This window comes from Dermacentor variabilis, chromosome 4 (assembly GCF_050947875.1).
Source record: "Dermacentor variabilis isolate Ectoservices chromosome 4, ASM5094787v1, whole genome shotgun sequence".
Taxonomy (NCBI): domain Eukaryota; kingdom Metazoa; phylum Arthropoda; class Arachnida; order Ixodida; family Ixodidae; genus Dermacentor; species Dermacentor variabilis.
In genome coordinates, this window is record NC_134571.1 from 227,855,768 (window position 1) to 227,877,221 (window position 21,454).

At 45.5% G+C, this 21,454-nt stretch overlaps 1 protein-coding gene across 12 annotated transcripts in view; it reads right to left on the minus strand.

Annotated features, from left to right (window-relative positions):
- LOC142580151 (uncharacterized) overlaps positions 1-21,454 on the minus strand; it is a 750,235-nt gene that overhangs the window by 515,237 nt on the left and 213,544 nt on the right. For all 12 annotated transcript variants that reach the window (XR_012827590.1, XM_075690998.1, XM_075691004.1 and 9 more), the window contains one exon: positions 11,159-11,245. Coding sequence is in view for 11 of the 12 variants with exons in the window: in XM_075690998.1 (XP_075547113.1) it covers positions 11,159-11,245 (87 nt within the window). In the remaining variant the exon portion in view is untranslated. The remainder of the gene's footprint in view (positions 1-11,158; positions 11,246-21,454) is intronic.

Below are 21,454 nucleotides of genomic sequence, written 5' to 3' on the forward strand. Positions count from 1 at the left end.
GGACGACAGGCTTAGCAGGATCGTAGTGCACCAGCACTAAAGCCTTGGTGATTAGCTCCTTGCTGCGCTGGAAGGCCTGGTCCTGCTATTTCTTCCAGGCCCATTGTTGACCATCTTGACACAGAAGATGGAGTGGCTGTAGATGCTGCGATAGGTTCGGCAGAAAACTCCTGAAGAAGCTGATGAGGCCTAGGTAGCTCTGAAGCTCCTTCTTGTTCTATGGCTTAGGTGCCTTGAGCACAGCATCAACTTTGCGGGGAGCCGGGGCTAAGGCTGCCTGGGAAATGACATGTCCCAAGTACTCAATGCTGGGGGCTAGGTAAACACACTTTTCCAGCTGGAGCTTGAGACCGGCATCCTGCAGTCGTGCCAGGACGTTGTGGAGGTTCTGCAGGTGGTCCCCGTCGTTGCTGCCAGTAACCAGGATGTCGTCCAAGTACACCGCCACGTGCCTCATGCCCCTGAAGAGGTTGTCCATCTCCCTCTAGAATATGGATGAGGCCAAGGCCACACCAAACGGTAAGCACGTGTACTGAGAGCCCCAAAGTTGTTGATATAGTGACATACTTCTGGGAGGCATCCTGGAGCACCAGCTGCTGGTAAGCATCTCTTAGGTCGAGCTTGGTAAACTTCTGTTCAACGGACAATACTGACCAGAGATCTTCAATCCAGGGCAGCGGGTACTTCTCGACGGTAGCAGCGGGGTTGATGGTAACTTTGAAATCCCGCAGATCCTGACACTGCCATCTCGCTTGAGGACTGGCACGATGGGAGCGGCCCATTCAGATGTCCTTACGGGCACCAGGATGCCCTCTCACTGTAACCGTTGCAGCTCCTGGGTGACCCCGTCCTTCAGGGCGAATAGCAGTGGGCGAGGCTTGAAAAAACGAGGCCGGGCTCCCTCGGGTACATAGATGCCAGTCGTTGTGCCGGCGAATGTGCCCACCCCTGGCTGGAACAGGGACTTGAACTCGGCCAGGAGGCTGGGGACGTCTTTCACCATATACAGGCTGGCTTCTTGGTACACTGGCAAACATCACCATCAGCGAATCGCAAATATCATCAGCAAATCGCATGTTACTCAGGTATTCTCCATTAACTTTTATCCCCAATTCTTCCCAATCCAGGTCTCCGACTACCTCCTGTAAACACGCTGTGAATAGCATTGGAGAGATTGTATCTCCCTGCCTGACGCCTTTCTTTATTGGGATTTTGTTGCTTTCTTTATGGAGGACTACGGTGGCTGTGGAGCCGCTATAGATATCTTTCAGTATTTTTACATACAGCTCGTCTACACCCTGTTTCCGTAATGCCTCTATGACTGCTGAGGTATCGACAGAATCAAACGCTTTCTCGTAATCAATGAAAGCTATATATAAGGGTTGGTTATATTCCGCACATTTCTCTATCACCTGATTGATAGTGTGAATAGGGTCTGTTGTTGAATAGCCTTTACGGTAGTAAATTTACTATAGTAAATAGTTTGTAGGCAACTGACAGTAAGCTGATCGGTCTATAATTTTCCAAGTCTTTGGTGTGCCCTTTCTTATGTATTAGAATTATCTTAGCGTTCTTCCAAGATACCGGTACGCTCGAGGTCATGAGGCATGGCGTATACAGGGTGGCCAGTTTCTCTAGAACAATCTGCTTACCATCCTTCAACAAATCTGCCGTTACCTGATCCTCCCCAGCTGCCTTCCCCCTTTGCAAAACTCCCGAGGCTTTCTTTAGTTCTTCCGGTGTTACCTGTGGGATTTCGAATTCCTCTAGACTATTCTCTCTTCCATTATCGTTGTGGGTGCCACTGGTACTGTATAAATCTCTATAGAACTCCTCAGCCACTTGAACTACCTCATCCATATTAGTAATGATATTGCCGGCTTTGTCTCTTAACGCATACATCTGATTCTCCCCAATTCCTAGTTTCTTCTTCACTGCTTTAGGCTTCCTCCATTCCTGAGAGCATGCTCAATTCTATCCATATTATACTTCCTTATGTCAGCTGTCTTACGCTTGTTGATTAACTTCAAAAGTTCTGCCGGAGTTAACTTCGAAAGTTCTGCCGGACTTCGAAAGTCTAACGGAGTTACCACCGACTTCTATTGCACACTCCTTAATGATGCTCGCAAGATTGTCGTTCATTGCTTCAACACTAAGGTCCTCTTCCTGAGTTAAAGCCGAATACCTGTTCTGTAGCTTGATCTGGAATTCCTCTATTTTCCCTCTTACCACTAACTCATTGATCGGCTTCTTATGTACCAGTTTCTTCTGTTCCCTCCTCAGGTCTAGGCTAATTCGAGTTCCTACCATCCTATGGTCACTGCAGCGCACTTTGCCGAGCACGACCACATCTTGTATGATGCCAGGTTTAGCGCAGAGTACGAGGTCTAATTCATTTCTAGTCTCGCCATTCGGGCTTCTCCACATCCCCTTTCGGCTATCCCGCTTGAGGAAGAAGGTACTCATTATCCACATATTATTCCGTTCTACAAACTCTACTAAGAACTCTTTCCTGCTATTCCTAGAGCCTATGCCATATTCCTCCACTGACTTTTCTCCAGCCTGCTTCTTGCCTACCCTGGCATTGAAGTCGCCCATGAGTTTAGTGCATTTTATTTTGACTTTACCCATCACCGATACCACATCTTCATAGATACTTTCGACTTCGTGGTCATCATGACTGGATGACCTGGACGACCTTCAATTTGTACCTCTTATTAAGTTTCACAACAAGAGCTGCCAACCTCTCGTTAATGCTATAGAATTCCTGTATGTTACCAGCTATATCCTTATTAATCAGGAATCCAACTCCTAGTTCTTGTCTCTCCGCTAAGCCCCGGTAGCACAGGACGTGGCCGCTTTTTAGCACTGTATATGCTTCTTTTGGCCTCCTAACTTCACTGCACCCTATTACATCCCATTTACTGCCCTCTAGTTCCTCCAATAGCACTGCTAGACTCGCCTCACTAGGTAACGCTCTAGCGTTAAACGTTGCCAGGTTCATATTCTCATGGCGGCCTGTCCGGAGCCAGGGATTCTTAGCACCGTCTGCTGCGTCGCAGGTATGACCGCCGCCGTGGTCAATTGTTTCGCAACTGCTGGGGACTGAGGGCCGGGGTTTGATTGTTGTGTTCATATAGGAGGTTGTGGCCAAGTACTGCACCAGGGTGGGCAATTCTGCGCTGGTGAGGGTGTGCATTACCGTTTCTGGTCACCAGGATCAGGCCACACTCCAGGCCTGTTTCGCAATTTTATCAACACGCGGATTTTCTTCTTTTTTTAATCCGGTGGAAAATTGCGCGGCACCGAGATTCGAACCACAGACCTCTTGCATGCTAGGCGGGTGTTCTACCTCTATGCCACCTCTGCACCGCCACCAGCGAAACAACCACACGCCAGTACCCATTCTTCTGCCTGGTTTGTTTCATACTGCACGTGGATTGCAATTTTGGTGTGAGACTTTGTCAGCACCATGCAAGTCATTATTAACATTGTTTAAATGCCCAGACCTCACAGTAAGTATAAACCGTTCGAAAGTCGTTGAAAGTGCTGTGTTGAAACGGAAAATTTCAATGCCTTGAGCAAGGTGCTTCTACCACCATGAGCAGGGCGCAGTGACGGGGCTTGCGGAAAGCAGAGGCAAAAGGGCGTCACTTTCCCGCGCAATCTATCGGCGTTCCTAAGAAGCATAGCTTTACCGCGGCGCGCCCTTTGACAGCGTCTTTTCACCTAAGGTACTTCTTACACCGTGCTGCGAGTGCGCTGTTTTCCCGTTTAGCACCGTGTAGCCTACAGTATCACTCAAGGTCCCAAAGTACGCTCCTTGTAAGAGCACTTAACTTGTTCACTTGACAGGGGTATAAGGCCGTGGCACTATCTGCTAAGTTAAAAACAAACTACTACACCTGGTATCATATGCGTATACCTAACAGCATCAAAACAAAGAGCTGATTTCAATAACGATAGCAAAACACACTGAATGCGCTACTTTCCGCACGAGACGAGACTAAGCAATGGCTGACTTCACCATTTATTTCTTGTGGTCGGGGTAGAGAGCAAGTAACAAGCATGAATTCGAATTGAAGACTGCGTATAAGAGGGAGCATGCAATACGCCATGGTTAGCAGGGTAAAATACAACCTGCACAGTATTGGCTGTTAGAATGCACAGAGTGTGCTTCTTTATATATAACACCTTGTACTGGAAATTAAATCAATACTTACTCTGTTCATGAAATAATGCCTCTATGAAAGAAGTACTGTAGGACCTCATTGATATGTTCCTGTTACGTATGTTTTCACGGCACCACTGTTCGTGATCAAGAACACAGAAAATGACCCAATAGAGTTATGCTAATTTTTAACCGGTTCATATGTTGCCAGAAACCAAGATTTTTTGGCACCAACGTCCAGTACGTCACCAAACTGTGATCGTATGACACATTTTCTGGCCACAAGATCTCGTGTAAACAAAAAAAGTGCGAGGTGTGCACAGTCGAGAACAGTATATAACTGCCTGCTGCGGCAGCCGCACCGCAATACTCGTCCGCTCGTCTCACATGAAAACACCGGCGCACACTCAGTTTTTCATCTAGGTACTGTACCAGGAAATCTTCTCCGGGGTTGTCGCACATGGCATTCACAGCTATCACCGCCAATCCTATTGTGATAAGCATCTTCGCTCATCTGTTTCACAGCACACGGTGCCGTCGGAAGCGTAGCACAAACAGATGATAACCCAAACACGCCACCATTCCTGCTGTAGACTGTGTTGTATACATTTTCCGGCCGCTAGATCCCATGTGAACGAGAAAAGGTGCGAGGTGTGCGTTATCGATAACAGTATACAGCCACCCATCTCACATGAAAACGATGGCGTGCACAGTTTCTATTCCAGTACCAGCAAATCTCTGCCCGGTTGTCACACGCTGCATTCACAGCTATCACTGCCAAACCTATTGTGATAAGCATCTTCACCTATCTATGTTACGGCACGTGGTGCATAGTGCCATTGGTAGCGTACTGCACACTTTTAGTCAGCGATAATCTAAATGCGCCTTCGTTCCTTGCTGCAGGCAGGGTGATGTGGGCATGACGTTTCGCTTTGGCGGTGTCCGACAACGCCCACCAGCTTGATTTTGTTTTGGTTTCCTGTCACCCTATTAAAACACCACACAACAGGAAAACAACAAAACATGTCTAGGGCCGCTGGAGTGCACCACCAGCTCGACATGCGTCGACGCCTCATGCCGTAGCAATCCCCGTGACGCTTCCCATTACGTAGATGTCAACAAAGGTGAGTCTGCCAAATTTTTTTAATTACTTTGTATTGTGCGTTTGCCTGGTTAATATGTTTTTTTCCCACAGTTTTTCCAAAATGTTTGAAACAGGTTTACTGTAGTTATAATCGATGCGAAAATAAATATGAAATACAGTCGAACCCACTTATAACGATCCCAGATATAGCGATCTATCAGTTATAATGACCACACAGTGCATTTACGATTTTCTGACCCTCCCTATTGAAAGTGCTTCCAGGTATAACAAAAGTTTTCTAAATCACTGTACTGCTACAATGAACGCTTTAAACCCAGTCACGGTAATAAGAGGGCACACGCAAAGTGCCAAAGCAAAACTGTGACCAAACTGGGCGCACTGCAGCGCACGCCCCGCTCCTGTCTAACTACAACGATAATATGGCCTTCGACATGAGCGAGCAACTACCTTGCATGGATATCAGAAGCTGCGGAGGTCCTGCGTTTTCAAGGCATGCCTCCTAGGCAGAAGCATGCCACATACAGCACAATCTAGCATGGTGCGGGGTCTGCGCCGGTACGATACCGGAGGCCATGATGGCGTTGCACTCGTTTTTGTGAAACTTTCCGTGTGGCACCATGTGCATTAAGCCTGTTTGAATGATTTCGAAGGGCCCATCTATGTCTTTCCACCACAGGAACAACGGCCACTCAAGCATTCCTGTTGACACCACCCTACGAGGCCCACGTCGGTCAGAACGCAGCACCATGCGCTGCCGCCACACAGTGCTGCAAAAACCACACCATTATCAGGAGACCACAATTTTGCGGTGCCTTGTTTACATGTTTGCCAATTGCTGATATCGGTTCGTGTTGCCAGTTTACCTTTCGAACATCAAACTTTTTTTTTTGCCCAAAGCGATCCCCACAATGTAACTTTATGGCTCTTGTGTGGCCAATGCGCAGTCACAATGCTAAGCCCACGATGTCCCAGACCTTTGCAGAACGGGGGCATGCCGCAGTCTGCACTTCCAGCCAACTAGAATGTTTCGCCCTCTTGTGCAGAATACAGTCATGTCCCACTAGACGCTGTACTTCGTTCGTTAACTGGGTGTTTCTAATGGCAGTTTGCAGCTAGGCATGGGAACGCACCGGGAAAAAAAAAACACTGAAAATCTGGTTTTCAGACCATGGTGCGGCCGAATTTTAACTGCTGACGCCAGCTTCAGTGCACTTAATTTTTGAGCATTTTTAAGGGCGAGTCCATATATAACAAACAATTGACATAATGACTACTTCTCATGAAACTGTCAAATTTGTTATATAAACAGGTTCAACTGTATTTCTATTTTTCTTTTCTGCGTGCCCCGATTAGTTTTCATCTTTCTTGGGGTGTTTCTGCACAGTGACAGTGAGGAGGTTGGAGGGAGAAACGAGCAGGAAAGGAAAAGTGGTGCTACCTTGAAAACTTGTTTTCTCTAGGGCCTTTACTGGCAACAAGCGACAGCAATGACAATGATGATCGTGGTTTATTCTTTGGAACGGGTGAGTACTGCGTAGTGTCCTGACTAGAAAAGTAATATAAATTTTAAAAAGAAATAGAAAGAAAATAAAGTGGAGGTGACCTTGAAGTGGGCACATTTATATGCTGTGTGCAACCACAGCGTGGACTAACGCAGAGCGGAATCGCCTCGGTGGCTTGCTCATCTATAATCACTGATTAGTCAAATCCACATCGACACACAAAGACACCGATGATGCTTTGTCGGGTTATGTGCACTGCGCACATGATTATGTATGCACAGTGTGGTCGGTGTGTGCAGTTGTAGCCAGAGTGAGCTGTGTGTGGAGATTGGACCATCTGCTTTGCCAGCCTGCCAAGGTGCCACCTCCTGCCAAAAAGCAGAAATATTTTTATGCTACAAGGTAAGTAACTCAGAAGGCTGATGGTTTGGGCTGTCCATTTCAGGTTGTGTGGTAGAGCGCGAAGCAGAGACAAAGGACACAAGAAAGGGACCAAGGTTCTGAAAGCCTCCAGATACGGGGACGACTTTTTAATAGCTTTACAGTGTGGTGTCTCGGAGTTGTTTTCAGCTTCATCACAACTAGTCAATATATTTGAAGAATGTCTATCCCCCCTGGTCTTAACACATGAAATGCCATAAGATGGTAGGGTGCCCTTCCTTGACCTCAAGCTCGTGTTCTCTAATGATAATGTTTGCTGGAAAGATGAACCCCGTGCGCACAAACTATTCCAGCCCTTCTCATCAGCACACAGTAAATTAGTAAAGAGGGCTATTGTTCAGGCCTGCTTCTATAACGCTTTAAACTGGTTCTGCCACCGCAGACTAAATGGCAGTTTTCAAGCACACCTGAAAGCGCCGGGCTCTCCTGACGGATTACTCGTCTCAGTAGCTGAGACAATCCGCAGAAAAAGAAAACTTAACAGCGAAGCGATGGTCGCCGAAGAGCAGTCCACAGAAAGGTACCATAAGGTTGCGGTGATTCCTTACAAGCATCAAATCGCTTATAGTCTTAAAAAAAATTGGTGAGCGGGTTGGTGTTAGTGTTATGTTTTCTGCCCCACAGAAGCTTTGTTCATTATCAAGGAAAAGCACCCCTATCAAGAAACAAAAAGCCCAATGTGAAGTTAGGTACCACAATCGTTACGTGGATTGTGTGCAGAGGGCTGTGTACAGAATCCCCTTGAAATGCGGCGCATGCTACGTAGGTCAGACAGGCAGGTCTGAACGATCGTCTGCGTGAACATGCGAATAATGTTAAGAATGAAAAGAAGGTTTCTTAGTTCTGCATTGTAGCGCATGCGGTTGCACCCCTCTGTTGGAAGAAACAGAAGGTAATCTTCACACAAACGGATGATCGAAAGCGCATCATCATTGAATCGGCTAGCATGGCACATGAAGAATGCCTGTGCATAAGCAAGCCATCCTTGGCCTTATCACGAAGGGAGTTAGCATTGTTAGACAAGGGCAGCACGAACAGTAAGCGATGATGGCATCGTCATGTTTTCTTCTTGGTTGTTTCATTTGTATTGTTTTTTTTTACATATATATGTTTTATGTCATTTTCCCTCTGTTTTTTATATATAACACCTTGCACCAAGCGGTTCTCCTCATTTTTCTTGCATCTTTTGTCCCTGCTTCGTGCTGTACCACACAATCTACAAGATAAGGCTGCAATTATTGCCCAGGTTGAACAGGAAGAAGATGAAATCACCAACGAATTTGGAATTGCATGCAGCTTGCTGTGTACAATTTTGAAAAACACGGCATTCAATTTTGGCGCTCTCGGAAATGGTGCAAGGGCAAAGAACAAAATGGTGATGGTTGTAGTGTTCCCAGACAAGGCGCTGTTAGCTTGGTTTTGCGAAGAGCGCGCCAACAAAGTGCCACTGTCCAACAGAGTACTTCAACAGAAGGTGCTGGACTTAGTGAGCATGCTCAGGCACGATAACATTAATGCAAGCCCTGGCTGGTTGAGCTGTTTAAGAGCCTGCCACAACATAGAGGCCAAAGTCATTTCCAGGGAGGCAGGCAGCCATCGATCAGGTGACAATGTCCTTGTGGCGGCTGACCGAAAAAGAAGTACTGGATCAGTACAAGCCCTCCAACATCTACAACGCAAATGAGACAGGGTTATTCATCTCACAGGCTTATTCTGCGAGATGTTCCATCGAGGACCCTGGACTTAATAGACCAGAAATGCCATGGGGGAAAACACAGCAAGCAGCGTATAACAATTTTGTTATGTGCTAACATGGACAACACAAAGAAACAGCCACTCCTCGTCATCAACAGAAGCAAGAAGCCCTGCTGCTTCAATGGCAATTGTAGGCTACCCATTCACTAAATTGCCAACCTGAAGTGACGTATGACCTGGGCCATATCTGGCAGATGGCTTTAGGCTTTCGATGCCAACATGCGGAAGGCAGGTAGGTCGGTGTGCTTTTTTAAAAAATAATTGCAGTGCCCATCATGTTGATGAGGTGGAGCTCGAAAATGTGCGCTTGGATTTTTTTCCCACCAAACTGCATTTCCATGCTGCAGCCACTCGACCAAGGGGTCATTCACAATGTCAAGTGTAGAGAGGCTGATTCAGTGTCCGCTGCTGAGCCTCGAGCTCAAGTGTCCCACTGACGTGGACATGTTCATGGTGCTTGAGATGGTGGGCGCCGCATGGGTTGCAACATGTCCGGCCGTGATTGCAAATTGTTTTAAGCATGCCGGTTTCGCTGCCACTGAGCAGGCATCAGGCAGCAGGCATTGCCACTCAGCAGGCATCACTGATCCAGTGGCACTGGAGGAAGATTTGCCCAAAGGTGCACTCAGTCACAGTGCTGCCAGCACAGGGCTGCCAATGCTGACCAACACATGGGGCCAACTTTGTGTCATGAAAAATGAGCCTCCAGATGGCGAGTTCATTTGCACAGATGAAGACGAAGACGATGAGGACCTGGAGGGGACGCCGAGGAGCACCAAGGACCAAAACACCAAGAGAATTTTAAACTCAAGAGAAACATCAAGAGAAATTTTAAACATCCGGAATAAATCACAAGCTATTTGAAAGCCATTTCACTGTGTTTACTTTCATCCTTGCGCCAACGAAATTCCCACGAAAGCGAAATTTTTCGGGTACCCCGGCGATTTCATTGTTGCGGGTTTCATATATTTATATAACATTTCCTCTATTTTAGAGAAAATAAAAAAGGAATCGGGGAGAAAGAAAAATTAACTAAAATCAGAAGTCAAACCCAAACTCTGAGAGTTGGAGATAGTGATGGTACTACTGCGTTGAAATCCAACTCAAAATGGCAGCTTTCTGGCAGCCGTATTGACATGTAAGCACATTCAATTGCCCTTTGCAACTATTTTTCTTTTTTTCGGACCTTGGCTTGTTAAAATATTTTTCTGCTACCATTCTAAGAAAATTATACACAAGACCTGGCTCTCTGACAAATGTAGATTCTGCAGTTGTCGCTAAAGTGCCTTTATTTTCAAAACTGCGGCTGATCGCTGTGTTGACCAAGAAAGAGGTGTTGACATAGTGCTCGCGTCGTCTACAGAGTGCCATCACTGTAGTTTGCTCCCTATATACAGCTGCAGTGCAAGATGAACATAATACAGCACTGATACCATTAATGTTCTTGCCATCCATTTTCACAGAGAATACCTGCGCACCCCATCGGCTGCTGCACCTCAGCTGCAGCAGATGATCCTACATTCTCAGGCGGAAGTGGGCTATTACATGCATATATATTCATTGCATGTGTCTATATTTTTTTAGGGCATGAAAATTTCTATGCATACACATGCAATAAAAAGTAAGCTTCATGAAGAGATATGTTTCTACCATTTCCGATGATGTTGCATGGGTAGCCAACTGGGTAGCTTGCCTGACTGACGTCATGCGCACCCGCTACGTAGCAGGGGACGGCGCAGCTAAAAACTCAGGAGAGCGGCGCTGCTGCAATTGGTAGCAATGAACATATTTAAAACATTTTCATAAATTACAAGGTTTATGGAGAGCTCTTAAATCTGTATCTTCCGATTCAGAGAGATTCTATTGTGAAAATCGTTTGAGGGTCCCTTTAACATATCACGTAATAATTGTTATTCTGAATAGTTGGGTACTATTACACTGAAACAGTCGGTTTGGACTTATTTGCATTGTGGCATTCTTTATAATGAGGTTTCAATGTTCATAGACCTTTCCAAAGAGGGCTCCCTGGGCATTGCCATAATGCCCCACAAACAGAAGCTGCAGTACGTGCCTTTGTACCCAGTCAAGAGAAAAGGATTTTCCCTCCCTCCAATGGAGACTTGTTTTGAAATCTGACTGTCCACGAGAAATGAAAGCCTGTGCTGCCTCACAAGGCAAACTCACCAGGTTGTAATGGGCGTGAAGAATGTGATGCGATGCTTCTTTTCTGCAGGTGAACACCTTGCCACACGCAGAGCAAGTAAAGGAGTCCTGAAACCAGACACATAGTTTCACTGTCATCATGCCTGTCCAGGTGCTACACAAGGAAGCCTTGCTTGATGAGAGTTACAGACAAGCCACCAACACACTCATTCACGAAAATAAAAAGCCACTCTGCTTGTCAGGCAAAGTGTTACATAGAGTCAAACCCACTCACAAAAATGCCGTTTTTGACAATATATCGGACACAACAATGAGCATCCAGGGCACTATATATTACCCTTTAGTGCCTTTACAGTGCACTATGCTTACAATGATACCACATATAACACTATATCGGTTATAACGATGCATTAGGACTATGAGAAAAATATTACAGCAGAACTCATCTCAACATGACTCTTTACAGTAATGCAAATAGCAATGGAGCAATGTAGCTTCAGACCACATTCCTGAAGTCACATTTATTTAAGACATGTAGTGGTAATTCTGAGACTTCCATCGCTTCAGCTATATGCCGTATGCTACGATATTGTCCCACTTTGCTATGGCACTCGCTTGCGAAGGTCACCCACGAGCATGGTGGCATTAAATGAATGTGTGACACCGACACAGTGAGAATGGAATGATGAAGTGATATCCATGAAATGACAAACACAGTATAACAACGCTGGCATGACGACAATGAGATCATCATCATCATTATCCTATTTTATGTCCACTGCAGGATGAAGGCCTCTCCCTGCATTCTCGAATTACCCCTGCCCTGCACCAACAGATTCCAACTAGCACCGGCGAATTTGCTAATTTCGTCGCACCACCTAGTCTTCTGCCGTCCTCTACTGCGCTTCCCTTCTCACGGTACATATTCTGTCACTTTAATGGTCCAATGGTCATCTAATCTGCGCATTACATGACCTGCCCAGCGCCATTTTTTCATCTTAATGCCAATCAGAATATTGTCTATACCAGTCTGCTCTCTGATCCAAACTGCTCTCTTTCTGTGTCTCAAAGCTATGCCTAGCATTCTTCTGTTCCACCGCTTTTTGCGCAGTCCTTAATTTGTTCTCAAGCTTCTTTGTCAGTCTCCAAGACTCTTCCCCATATGTCAGCACCGGTAAAATGCGCTGATTGTATATCTTCCTTTTCAATGATAATGATAAGCTTCCAGTCAGAAGCTCACGATGTCTGCCATATGCAATCCAACCCATTTTTATTCTTCTGAGAATTTCTTTCTCATGATCAGGGTTCCCTGTGATTAATTGACCTAGGTAAACGTACTCCTTCACAGACTCTAGAGGCCAACTGGTGATCCTGAACTTTTGTTCCTTTGCCTGGCTATTTATCATCATCTTTCTTCTGCATATTAATCAAACCCACTCTTACACTCTCTCTGTTAACATCCTCAATCATTTGTTGTAACTTGTCTGCATTGTTGCTGAACAGAACAATGTCATCGGCAAACTGAAGGTTACCGTGATATTCGACGTCGATTTTATTTCTAAGCCTTCCCAGTTTAATAAGTTAAATTCTTCTTCCAAGCATGCAGTGAATAGCATTGAAGAGATTGTGCCTCCCTGTCTGACCCCTTTCTTTATAGGTATCTTCCTGCTTTTCTTGTGCAGAATTAAGGTAGCTGTAGAACCTCTGTCGATATTTTCCAAGGTATTTACGTAAGCATTCTGTACTCCTTGATTACGTAATGCCGCTATGACTGCTGGTATCTCTATTGAGTCAAGTGCCTTTTCGTAATCTATGAAAGCCATATAGAAAGGCTTATTATACTCTGCGGATTTCTCGACAACTCAATTAAAGACATGTATGGATGCATTGTAGAGTATCCCTTCCTGAAGCCAGCCTGTGCCCTTGGTTGAGGAAAGTCCAGAGTTGGCCTTATTGGAGATTATTTTGTTGAATATTTTATATAATACTGGGAGTAAGCTAATAGGCCTGTAATTTTTCAGTTCTTTAACGTCTTCCTTTTTGTGGATTAGTATAATGTTTGCATTCTTCCAGTTTTCTGGGGTCCATGAAGTCGACAGACACTTCGTATAGAGAGCCACCAGTTTTTCCAGCATTATGCCTCCTCCATCTTTGATTAAATCGACTGTTATTCCATCTTCTCCTGCCGCTTTTCCTCGTTTCATGTCTTGCACGGCCCTTCTGACCTCATCTCTAGTTACAGGAGGAGTTTCTGTCGCCTGTTCATTACTGTTTCTAACTGAGGCATCCTGATTCCTCTAGGTACTGTACAGGTCAGTATAGAATTCTTCCACTGCTTTTACTATATTTTCGAGATTGGTGATGATATTACCTGGCTTATCTTTCAGTGCATACACCCGGCTTATCTCTCAGTGCATACATCTTGGTTTGTCCTATGTCAAGTTTCCTTCGCACCGATTTCTGGCTGCATCCATTTTTTATGGCTTGTTCAGTCTTTCTCACGTTATAGTTCCGAATATCACTTATTATCGCCTTGTTGATCACTTTTGACAGTTCCGCGAATTCTATCTTATCTCTTGAATTGGACACTCATTCTTAGTCATTTCTTCATTAGGTCCTTTGTTACTTGGGAGAGCTTGCCTGCTGGATGCCTTGGTGCCTTGCCTCCCACTTCAATTGCTGCCTCTGAAGCCAGCCTTGTTACGGCTTCATTCATTACCTCTATGCCATCACCATCATCTCTCTGTTCTAAGGCTGCATATTTGTTTGCAAGTACCAGCCTAAATTTGTCTGCTTTTACCCCTACTGCCTCTAAGTTGGCCTGTTTCTTCTTGACAAATTTTTCTCTTTCTCTGTTCAAATTGAAGTGCATCCTAGCCCTCACTAACCTATGATCACTGCACTTCACCCTACCTAACACTTCTACAACCTGCACCTCTGCTGGGATCAGCAGAAAGTACGAAATCAGTTTCATCTTTTGTTTCACCATAGGGCTTTTCCAGGTCCACTTTCTGTTGCCACGTTTCCTGAAGAAGGTGTTCATTATTCTCAGCTTGTTCCTTTCTGCGAATTCTACCAGCATCTTTCCTGTGGCGTTTCTAGAATTGATGCCGTAGTTGCCAATTGTCTGTTGACCTGCCTGCCTTTTCCCAACTTTTGCATTAAAGTCACCCATTACTACTGAATACCGAGTTTGCACTTTTCTCATCACTAATTCAACATCTTCATAAAACTGATATACAGTCGAACCCGACTATATCGAACCCGTTTACATCGAATTATTCTGTATATCGAACAATTTCTGGTCACGGTATAGTTACAATGAGTATATATAGCAAAAATTACGCTTACATCGAACAAATATTGCAGTGACTCCTGATATATCGAACCATCAAGCGGCGGAAAAGTGCCCCCAAAAGTTGGCTTTCCCTCGTGGTAGCGGGGAAACCCGGTGGCGCGGCTCCATCCAACCGCTCTCCCTACCGTGACCGCGCTGCCTCGGGTTGTTCGGGCGAGCCGTCGACACTCCCCCTGTCGCGCATAGTGGAGTCTATTAAGCAACATCCTCCCTCTTTCTCTCTCTCATCTTTCACTTCCCACTCTCTCCCCTGACGACGCTTCGCCGTGTTCCCTCACGGGTTGCAGAATCAAGCGTCCTTCCTTTTTTTAGATCACTATCTATCGACACTCCCCAGCAAAAAAATGATCCTGGCCCGCCCACAGCGCTTGCTCAGACAGCCAATCAGAGGCTCTTGTGCTCTCTTCGTGCAAGATGGCGAAAGTGCGAGTTGTCAGGCTGGTTTTCTGGTTTATCGTGTTAGCGCCTTGTGGGACTTCTCCCGCAGTGTTGCCGTGATGAAGCAGCAGAATTCGCTTTTCGTCGTGAAGCTCGAAATCATAAATCGCGTCGAACGCGATGAGAAGTTGGATGGCCCCGCAGCGTGCAAGATTCCGAGGAGCACTCTCGGCACGGTTAGGGCTAAAGTGACCCGACTCGCAACCCGGTGCCCGTGGCGCCCGACGCGTACGCACGGCCGTGTACGAGGGGTTCTTCATACGTGCCGGTTTCCGCGTGCTCGGTGATGACTGTAAATCCTGATGAATGCGACAAAGCCGTTGCCGGTGTCGCCGAAGTTTGGAGCGAGAAGTCAAAATTTCCGGGACATTCGAATCAACGGCGGACGAGTTTGTCAGTGCAGATGATGGTGTCGCGACCACGGGAGAGCCCGGAAACAAAGACTACATCGCCGACATCGTACCGAGCACAAATGAAAGTAGGCACGTTGAGGAAAGCAACTACGGTCCTTTGCCCACATCCTCCGAAGTGATTGGTGCACTCGCATTAGTCCGGTGCTTCTGCGCGAATGCGGAAGGTTGCGGCCTCAGCTGCTCCGACTCCTTAGAGAACGTGGGGAAGTGCATGCGTCGCAGGCAGCGAAATTGCCCGAGCAGAAGAAAATGCAGGACTAATTTATGCGAAACTAAACTAGTTTCTTCAATAAAGTGATTTTATAAATGGTATGTGCTTTTATGACATCCAATTATTTAGGAGGCTTATATAGAATTATGCTCTATATCGAACTGATGGGCGTTTTTTTGCGAGTTCGATATAGCCGGGTTTGACTGTACTTCATCGTCGCGACGACAATGAGATGTCAGAATGAGATGTCACACCTGCCAACCTGGCGAGATAAAAAATCGGGAGACAACTCCCCCCCCTCTCCCCCAACGGGGGAGGAGGGGGGGAGTTCGTTCACTGTTTCAACTTCCGGTGGAACTTAGGGGGAAGGGTTTCGTTCAAACTTTCGGGCACTGTTTGATAAGTCCTGTTGCAGGACCTTGCAGCCGCAGCAGGCTTTGCTCACTTAAAAAATTTGTTGGAGTAGCTTTGCTCAAAACATGGTCCAGACTGACGGCCCTTCACTAGCAGCAGGTGATGAGCAGAACTCGGTCCTAGTTTTTCGCGCCGTGCAAAAAATCCTCTCACACTCTGCATTGCTATGCGGTATCACAAGTAAATCCAGCATCACCTTAGCAACTCGGTGAAACATGTTTTCCATCAGTGTTTTTCATTTTTCCTACCAGAGACCACTGCCCTTCCCACCTTTCTTAATTCAGAATTTCCTCTGGAAGACTGTGCGCCTGCAGTGTGGCAAACTGAGGTTTGAGAGCATCTAAAGCGTCTTCAGCAGATTCAGTGGAATCTCGGGGCAGCAGCTGAGGAAAACGCTGAATAAAGAAACGAAGACTCGAGAGCGATGCCTGCGAAATAAATAAATTTCAGGTTGCCCACCTCCACACTCTTTAGAGTTGCGTTTCAGAATTGCGTCCACATTCATATGGCGCTTCGTTTCGTCGCATTTGGAAATATTTTCCGTAGAAGAGGCCCAACGTAGTCGCTGACACTAAGGAGTAGGTTGTGTGCAGACGAGGAATCCCGTAAACAGGCACTCCACACGTATAACACTGTCATCGCACTTGTTCCGGAGAAAGTTCACCTTGTTGCCTTGCTGCTCAGCAGTGCAAACACGCACCGCACACAGACAGCCTAGCCAACACTAATCATACACACAAGCAGCAGCAACAAGATGCACCATGGAGGAAGTCATGCAAGAAATGCAAGAGCTACATTGGCTCTGGCTTTAGTCGGCTTACTAGGCATCGTAGTCATCTGCTTAGTCGATGATACCAATGGTGCTAGTGCAGCCGTTGTTGGTGATGCTGACGATTAAGATGTGGCTGTACATTCCGCTGTGCCGGTTTCACAAAAACCATTATTACGTGAACGGAGACCACTTTTCGGGAGATATAAGACAGTGATCGTACAATCTGAAAGTTCAGTTAAAAATCGGGAGTCTCCCGGGCGAATCGGGAGGGTTGGGAGGTACGAGATGTCCATCTTTAAATTACGACGATGGTATAATGATGACAGATTGACACCGACAACATGAGGACCATGAGATGACGAAGGCAGTAGGACAATGATGGCTTGACGATGAATGACGAGAGTCAGATGGCAAAGCTGGAATAACGACGATGCAACGAAGACATACCTATAGTCAGGTACAACTTGAGAAATAAAGGGGCGTTTCCTCCTCCAAGGCAGACGCACACAAGCTTCCACCAATAAGTGCGCACTCCAGACTGACGTCAGGAGCTGAACGGCCAGCGACTACGCCGATGGAGAAGATGGCCGCTTGTGCTTCGAACTGGGTCAAGTCGCATCAGTCGTGTGCGTCTGCTCCTCATCGGAGTGAATTCCCAAACTCTTTGTGATGGTCTACCACGCAGGAAATATTATTGCGAGCACCATTTGTGCCTTGTGCGTTTATTCTCAGTCGTGATCCAGCGATGAAAGATAGCAGCGAGCATCGCCAACGCGGCGCTACACTTTGTCTGAAAACAGAATGCCGCAGCGACCCACCACTTTCATGGTGTTTTGTTTTGCACCAAAGTGACGTTACAAGGAAAGTTTGCCAAAGTCTGGTGCCTAATGTTAGCGGCGGGTGTCTTCGTGTACTTTGCCACTGTACAAAAAAGGGGGGGGGGGGAGCGTGAAAAGGAACGAAAGAAAAAGACCTGTCACATTCTTGAAAATAAACTTATGAAAGCACAAAACCAAAAAAAATACAAATTTTATGCTATTTAAAACCAAGAGTATTTATTTAATACAATGAATGAAGTCCTCTTTTAGTACCTTTCCTGCCCCGATCATCACCTTGCCCCAGGTTTGTAATAGTTTCGATAAGTGCATTCTTTTAAAATATGTACTTATTAAATAGCAACTGATTCATTTTAAGCTCGGAAAACGAGTAGTAAATGTGCCGTGGACATGTAAACCAGCGTAAAAGCCATGCAGAGCCGCTCTTTCTAGTTTTGTCCCTTGCAATGGAGCTAAAAAGCAGATGACGCTAGGTGTTGTAGGAGGCACGGGATTCATTTTCTTGCGCGAGCCAGCATGTGCTATAGCATTCCAATAGCGAGAGCTCTACCAAACCAGTAATCAAAATACGAAATACAAATACAAGTATTTATTTATACTGAGAATTACGCATTTTAGAAGCAAGGTTTTTTGAGCGAAACTATTTTAGTGGCGGAGGCAATCAGCTGTCGCGCTTCAGTCACATGGGCAGGGCCTCCCCTTTTTTCTAAAGTTGTACCCAACTATAGTGACAAAACTATCAGAATAACTTTGACCACTGGGTCGAAGTTGAAGGCGTGACAATGACAGCATGATGAGTCAGGTCACGAAACTAGGATCACGACGAATAAACGACGACGATAGCATGATGAAAAGTCGAATGATGACAATGCAAAGACCACGATGGCATCACGACCACAAGCCCATGCCTAGTGACCTAAGCTATCTTTTTGTGACTAAGTTACTGACCAAGCTTGATCCCCTTTTTTCCCTGTTTTTAGCATTCTGCAGCACCGTTAAGCAAAATCCAGGACCCACTGGGGAAATACTTAAAATGGTAAAAGAAACAAATGGCCATTGCATTCACATCGAGGCAAACTAATGCAACATATCAAAAGTGATTGAACTTAAACTTGTGAACGCTTCAGTAGCCACCGCCATATCGAAGATTAATGACTGCCTACAGGAAGTGGAAAAACAAACTGCGACTTTCGAAGAATTTTTGCACAGTGTTGACCGCACATGCGGAACTGTTACCACCATGCAAAAAGATATAACCTCTTTGCGCACAAGGCTTGATGAGGCTGAGGATCATTCACGACACAACAACCTGCTGTTCTTTGGTACTGCAGACATTCCATCAGCAAACTGGGAAAAATCGTTAGTTAGTTAGTTAAATGGGGTTTAATGGCGCAAAAGCGGCTAAGGCTATGCTGCGCCAAACACGAGGTGTTTTAAAATCCAGTGAATGAAGGAAAATGCTTTGTTAAAAATCTATATTTTATGTAAAAGTCCAGTGTCGTCTAGAAATTTACGGATGTCACATAATGTCACTAGTGGCTCATCACCTAAAATTAGAGAAGGGTGTGGAGGTATGTGTAGTTGATATAGTTTGTGCAAAAGTGTTCGTCTGTGTGTTTCAGTCTGGGTACATGTGAGTAATATGTGTATAACTGTTAGTGGCTGTTGACATTTCTCGCATGTTGGTGTGTCTTCTTTCGTAAGTAAGTAATTGTGTGTGAGGTGTGTGTGCCCAATGCGTAGTCGGCATAAAACTACTTCGATGAACCGCTCCTGATGATAGCATGACTTCCACTCACCAACTATGGGTTTCGTGAGATGTAGTTTGTTGTCAGCACAACGGTCCCATTCGCGTTGCCATTTCGCCGTTAAGGCTTTTCTAATCGCACGGATGCTATCTTTGTATGGAAGTGTTGTGTTTGTTATATCTTTGTTCGCTGCCATTGATGCACACCTATCGGCTGCTTCGTTCCCCGGTATCCCAACATGACTTGGTACCCAGCAGAAGCGGATTGATCTCCCATATTTATTAAGCGCGACCATGTTTAGTATATCCCCTAACAGGGGTTCACACTCAGATTTCAGATTTAGAGCTTTCAGTGTACTTAAGGAATCAGTGTATATGACTGTGTTTTTGTGCTTGCCAGTGATAATCTTTTTAACTACTACCCATACAGCATAAACTTCAGCAGTGAAAACCGAAGCATGTTTTGGTAGACGAATACTTGTTTCCCAATTGTCTGTTACGGCCCCTACACCCACGTGTTCTTTTGTTTTGAAGCCATCCGTGTAGAATTCCATGTGATTTTGACACTTCTCCTGAAGAGCACGGAATTCTTGTATGATGTGTTCATGTGGAGTGTCTCTTTTCTTTAAATGTGTTAGTGTCCAGTTACACAACTGTGTGAAATGGTACCATGGGGCCAACCGTTGTGGTTTCTTGGCAACCTGGAGGACTTCGTGGGGAATGTCATAATCCCGACAGTACTGCTCATACCGCAGGACAAGTGGCCTAATCATATTCGGTTTATTTGTGTAGTGTAAGCGTGAGTTGCACTGCGTAAGGATGTTGTAGCATATGTGTTGAGGTGATGACTGAATTCTGAGTACGTAGGAAAAAGTGAGTAATGCTCTGCGCTGCTGTAAGGAGGGTTCATTACACTCAACATATAAACTTTGAATGGGTGACGTTCTGTAGGCACCACTTGCCAGTCGCAATCCAAGGTTATGTACTGGATCAAGTAGTTAGATGTAGGACTGCCTGGCTGAACCATAAACCATGGAGCCGTAGTCTAAAAGGCTACACACAAGAGACCGATAAATACGTAAAAGACAGGTTCGGTCGGAACCCCAGTGCTTATGAGACAAAACTTTTAGGATATTCAATGCTTTATTTGCCTTAATTTTTAGTGTTTTAATGTGGGCTAGGAAGTTTAGTTTTTTATCAAACATTACTCCCAAGAATTTACATTCTTGTTTTGCCGGCAGTGCGACATCATTCAATTTTAGAAGCGGGTCAAAGTACAATCCTCGTTTTTGCGAGAATAGCACTGTAACGGTTTTTTGAGTAGAGAAACGGAAGCCATTTTTTTCAGCCCACTCCATTAGTTTATTAATTGTTATCTGGAGCTGCCTTTCACATGTATGTAAGTTTGAGGCGCGGCACGCTATTTGCAGATCATCGACGTATATGGAGTGCATGATAGAGGGGGGAATGACTTTGTTAACAGAGTTCATTTTTACTATAAAGAGTGTTGTGCTTAGTACGCATCCTTGTGGCACACCATTTTCCTGAATGAATACACGTGACAGCACCGTTCCTAAACGCACCTGGAGTGTTCGGTCCGACATGAAATCGGCTAGACATTTCAGCATTCTACCTCGGATTCCTAAATCTGCTAAGTCCCTTAATATACCAAACCTCCATGTTGTGTCATACGCCTTTTCTAAATCAAAGAAAACAGTGAGACAATATTGTTTGTGTAGGAAGGCCGCATATATCTCGTCTTCTAGCCGGACTAGGTGATCTGTTGTGGAGCAACCTTTCTTGTATGCACACTGATGGTTATCTAGCATGTTTTCTGTGTCAAGGACGTATGTCAATCTTATGTTGATGATGGCCTCATAGGACTTTGCAAGACTACTTGTGAGTGCTATGGGTCTATAACTGGTTGCTGTTGTGGGAGACTTTCCGGCTTTCAAGAACGGGATTATGATAGCTTTCTTCCACTCTTTGGGCATTTTCCCCGTTTCCCAGATTATGTTGAAGAAATGAAGCAGGGTCTCAACTGCTTTAGGGGATAGGTGAGCTAGCATTGCATAGTGTACCCTGTCCGGACCGGGTGCTGTTTTTTTGCCACTAGTAAGGACTCTTG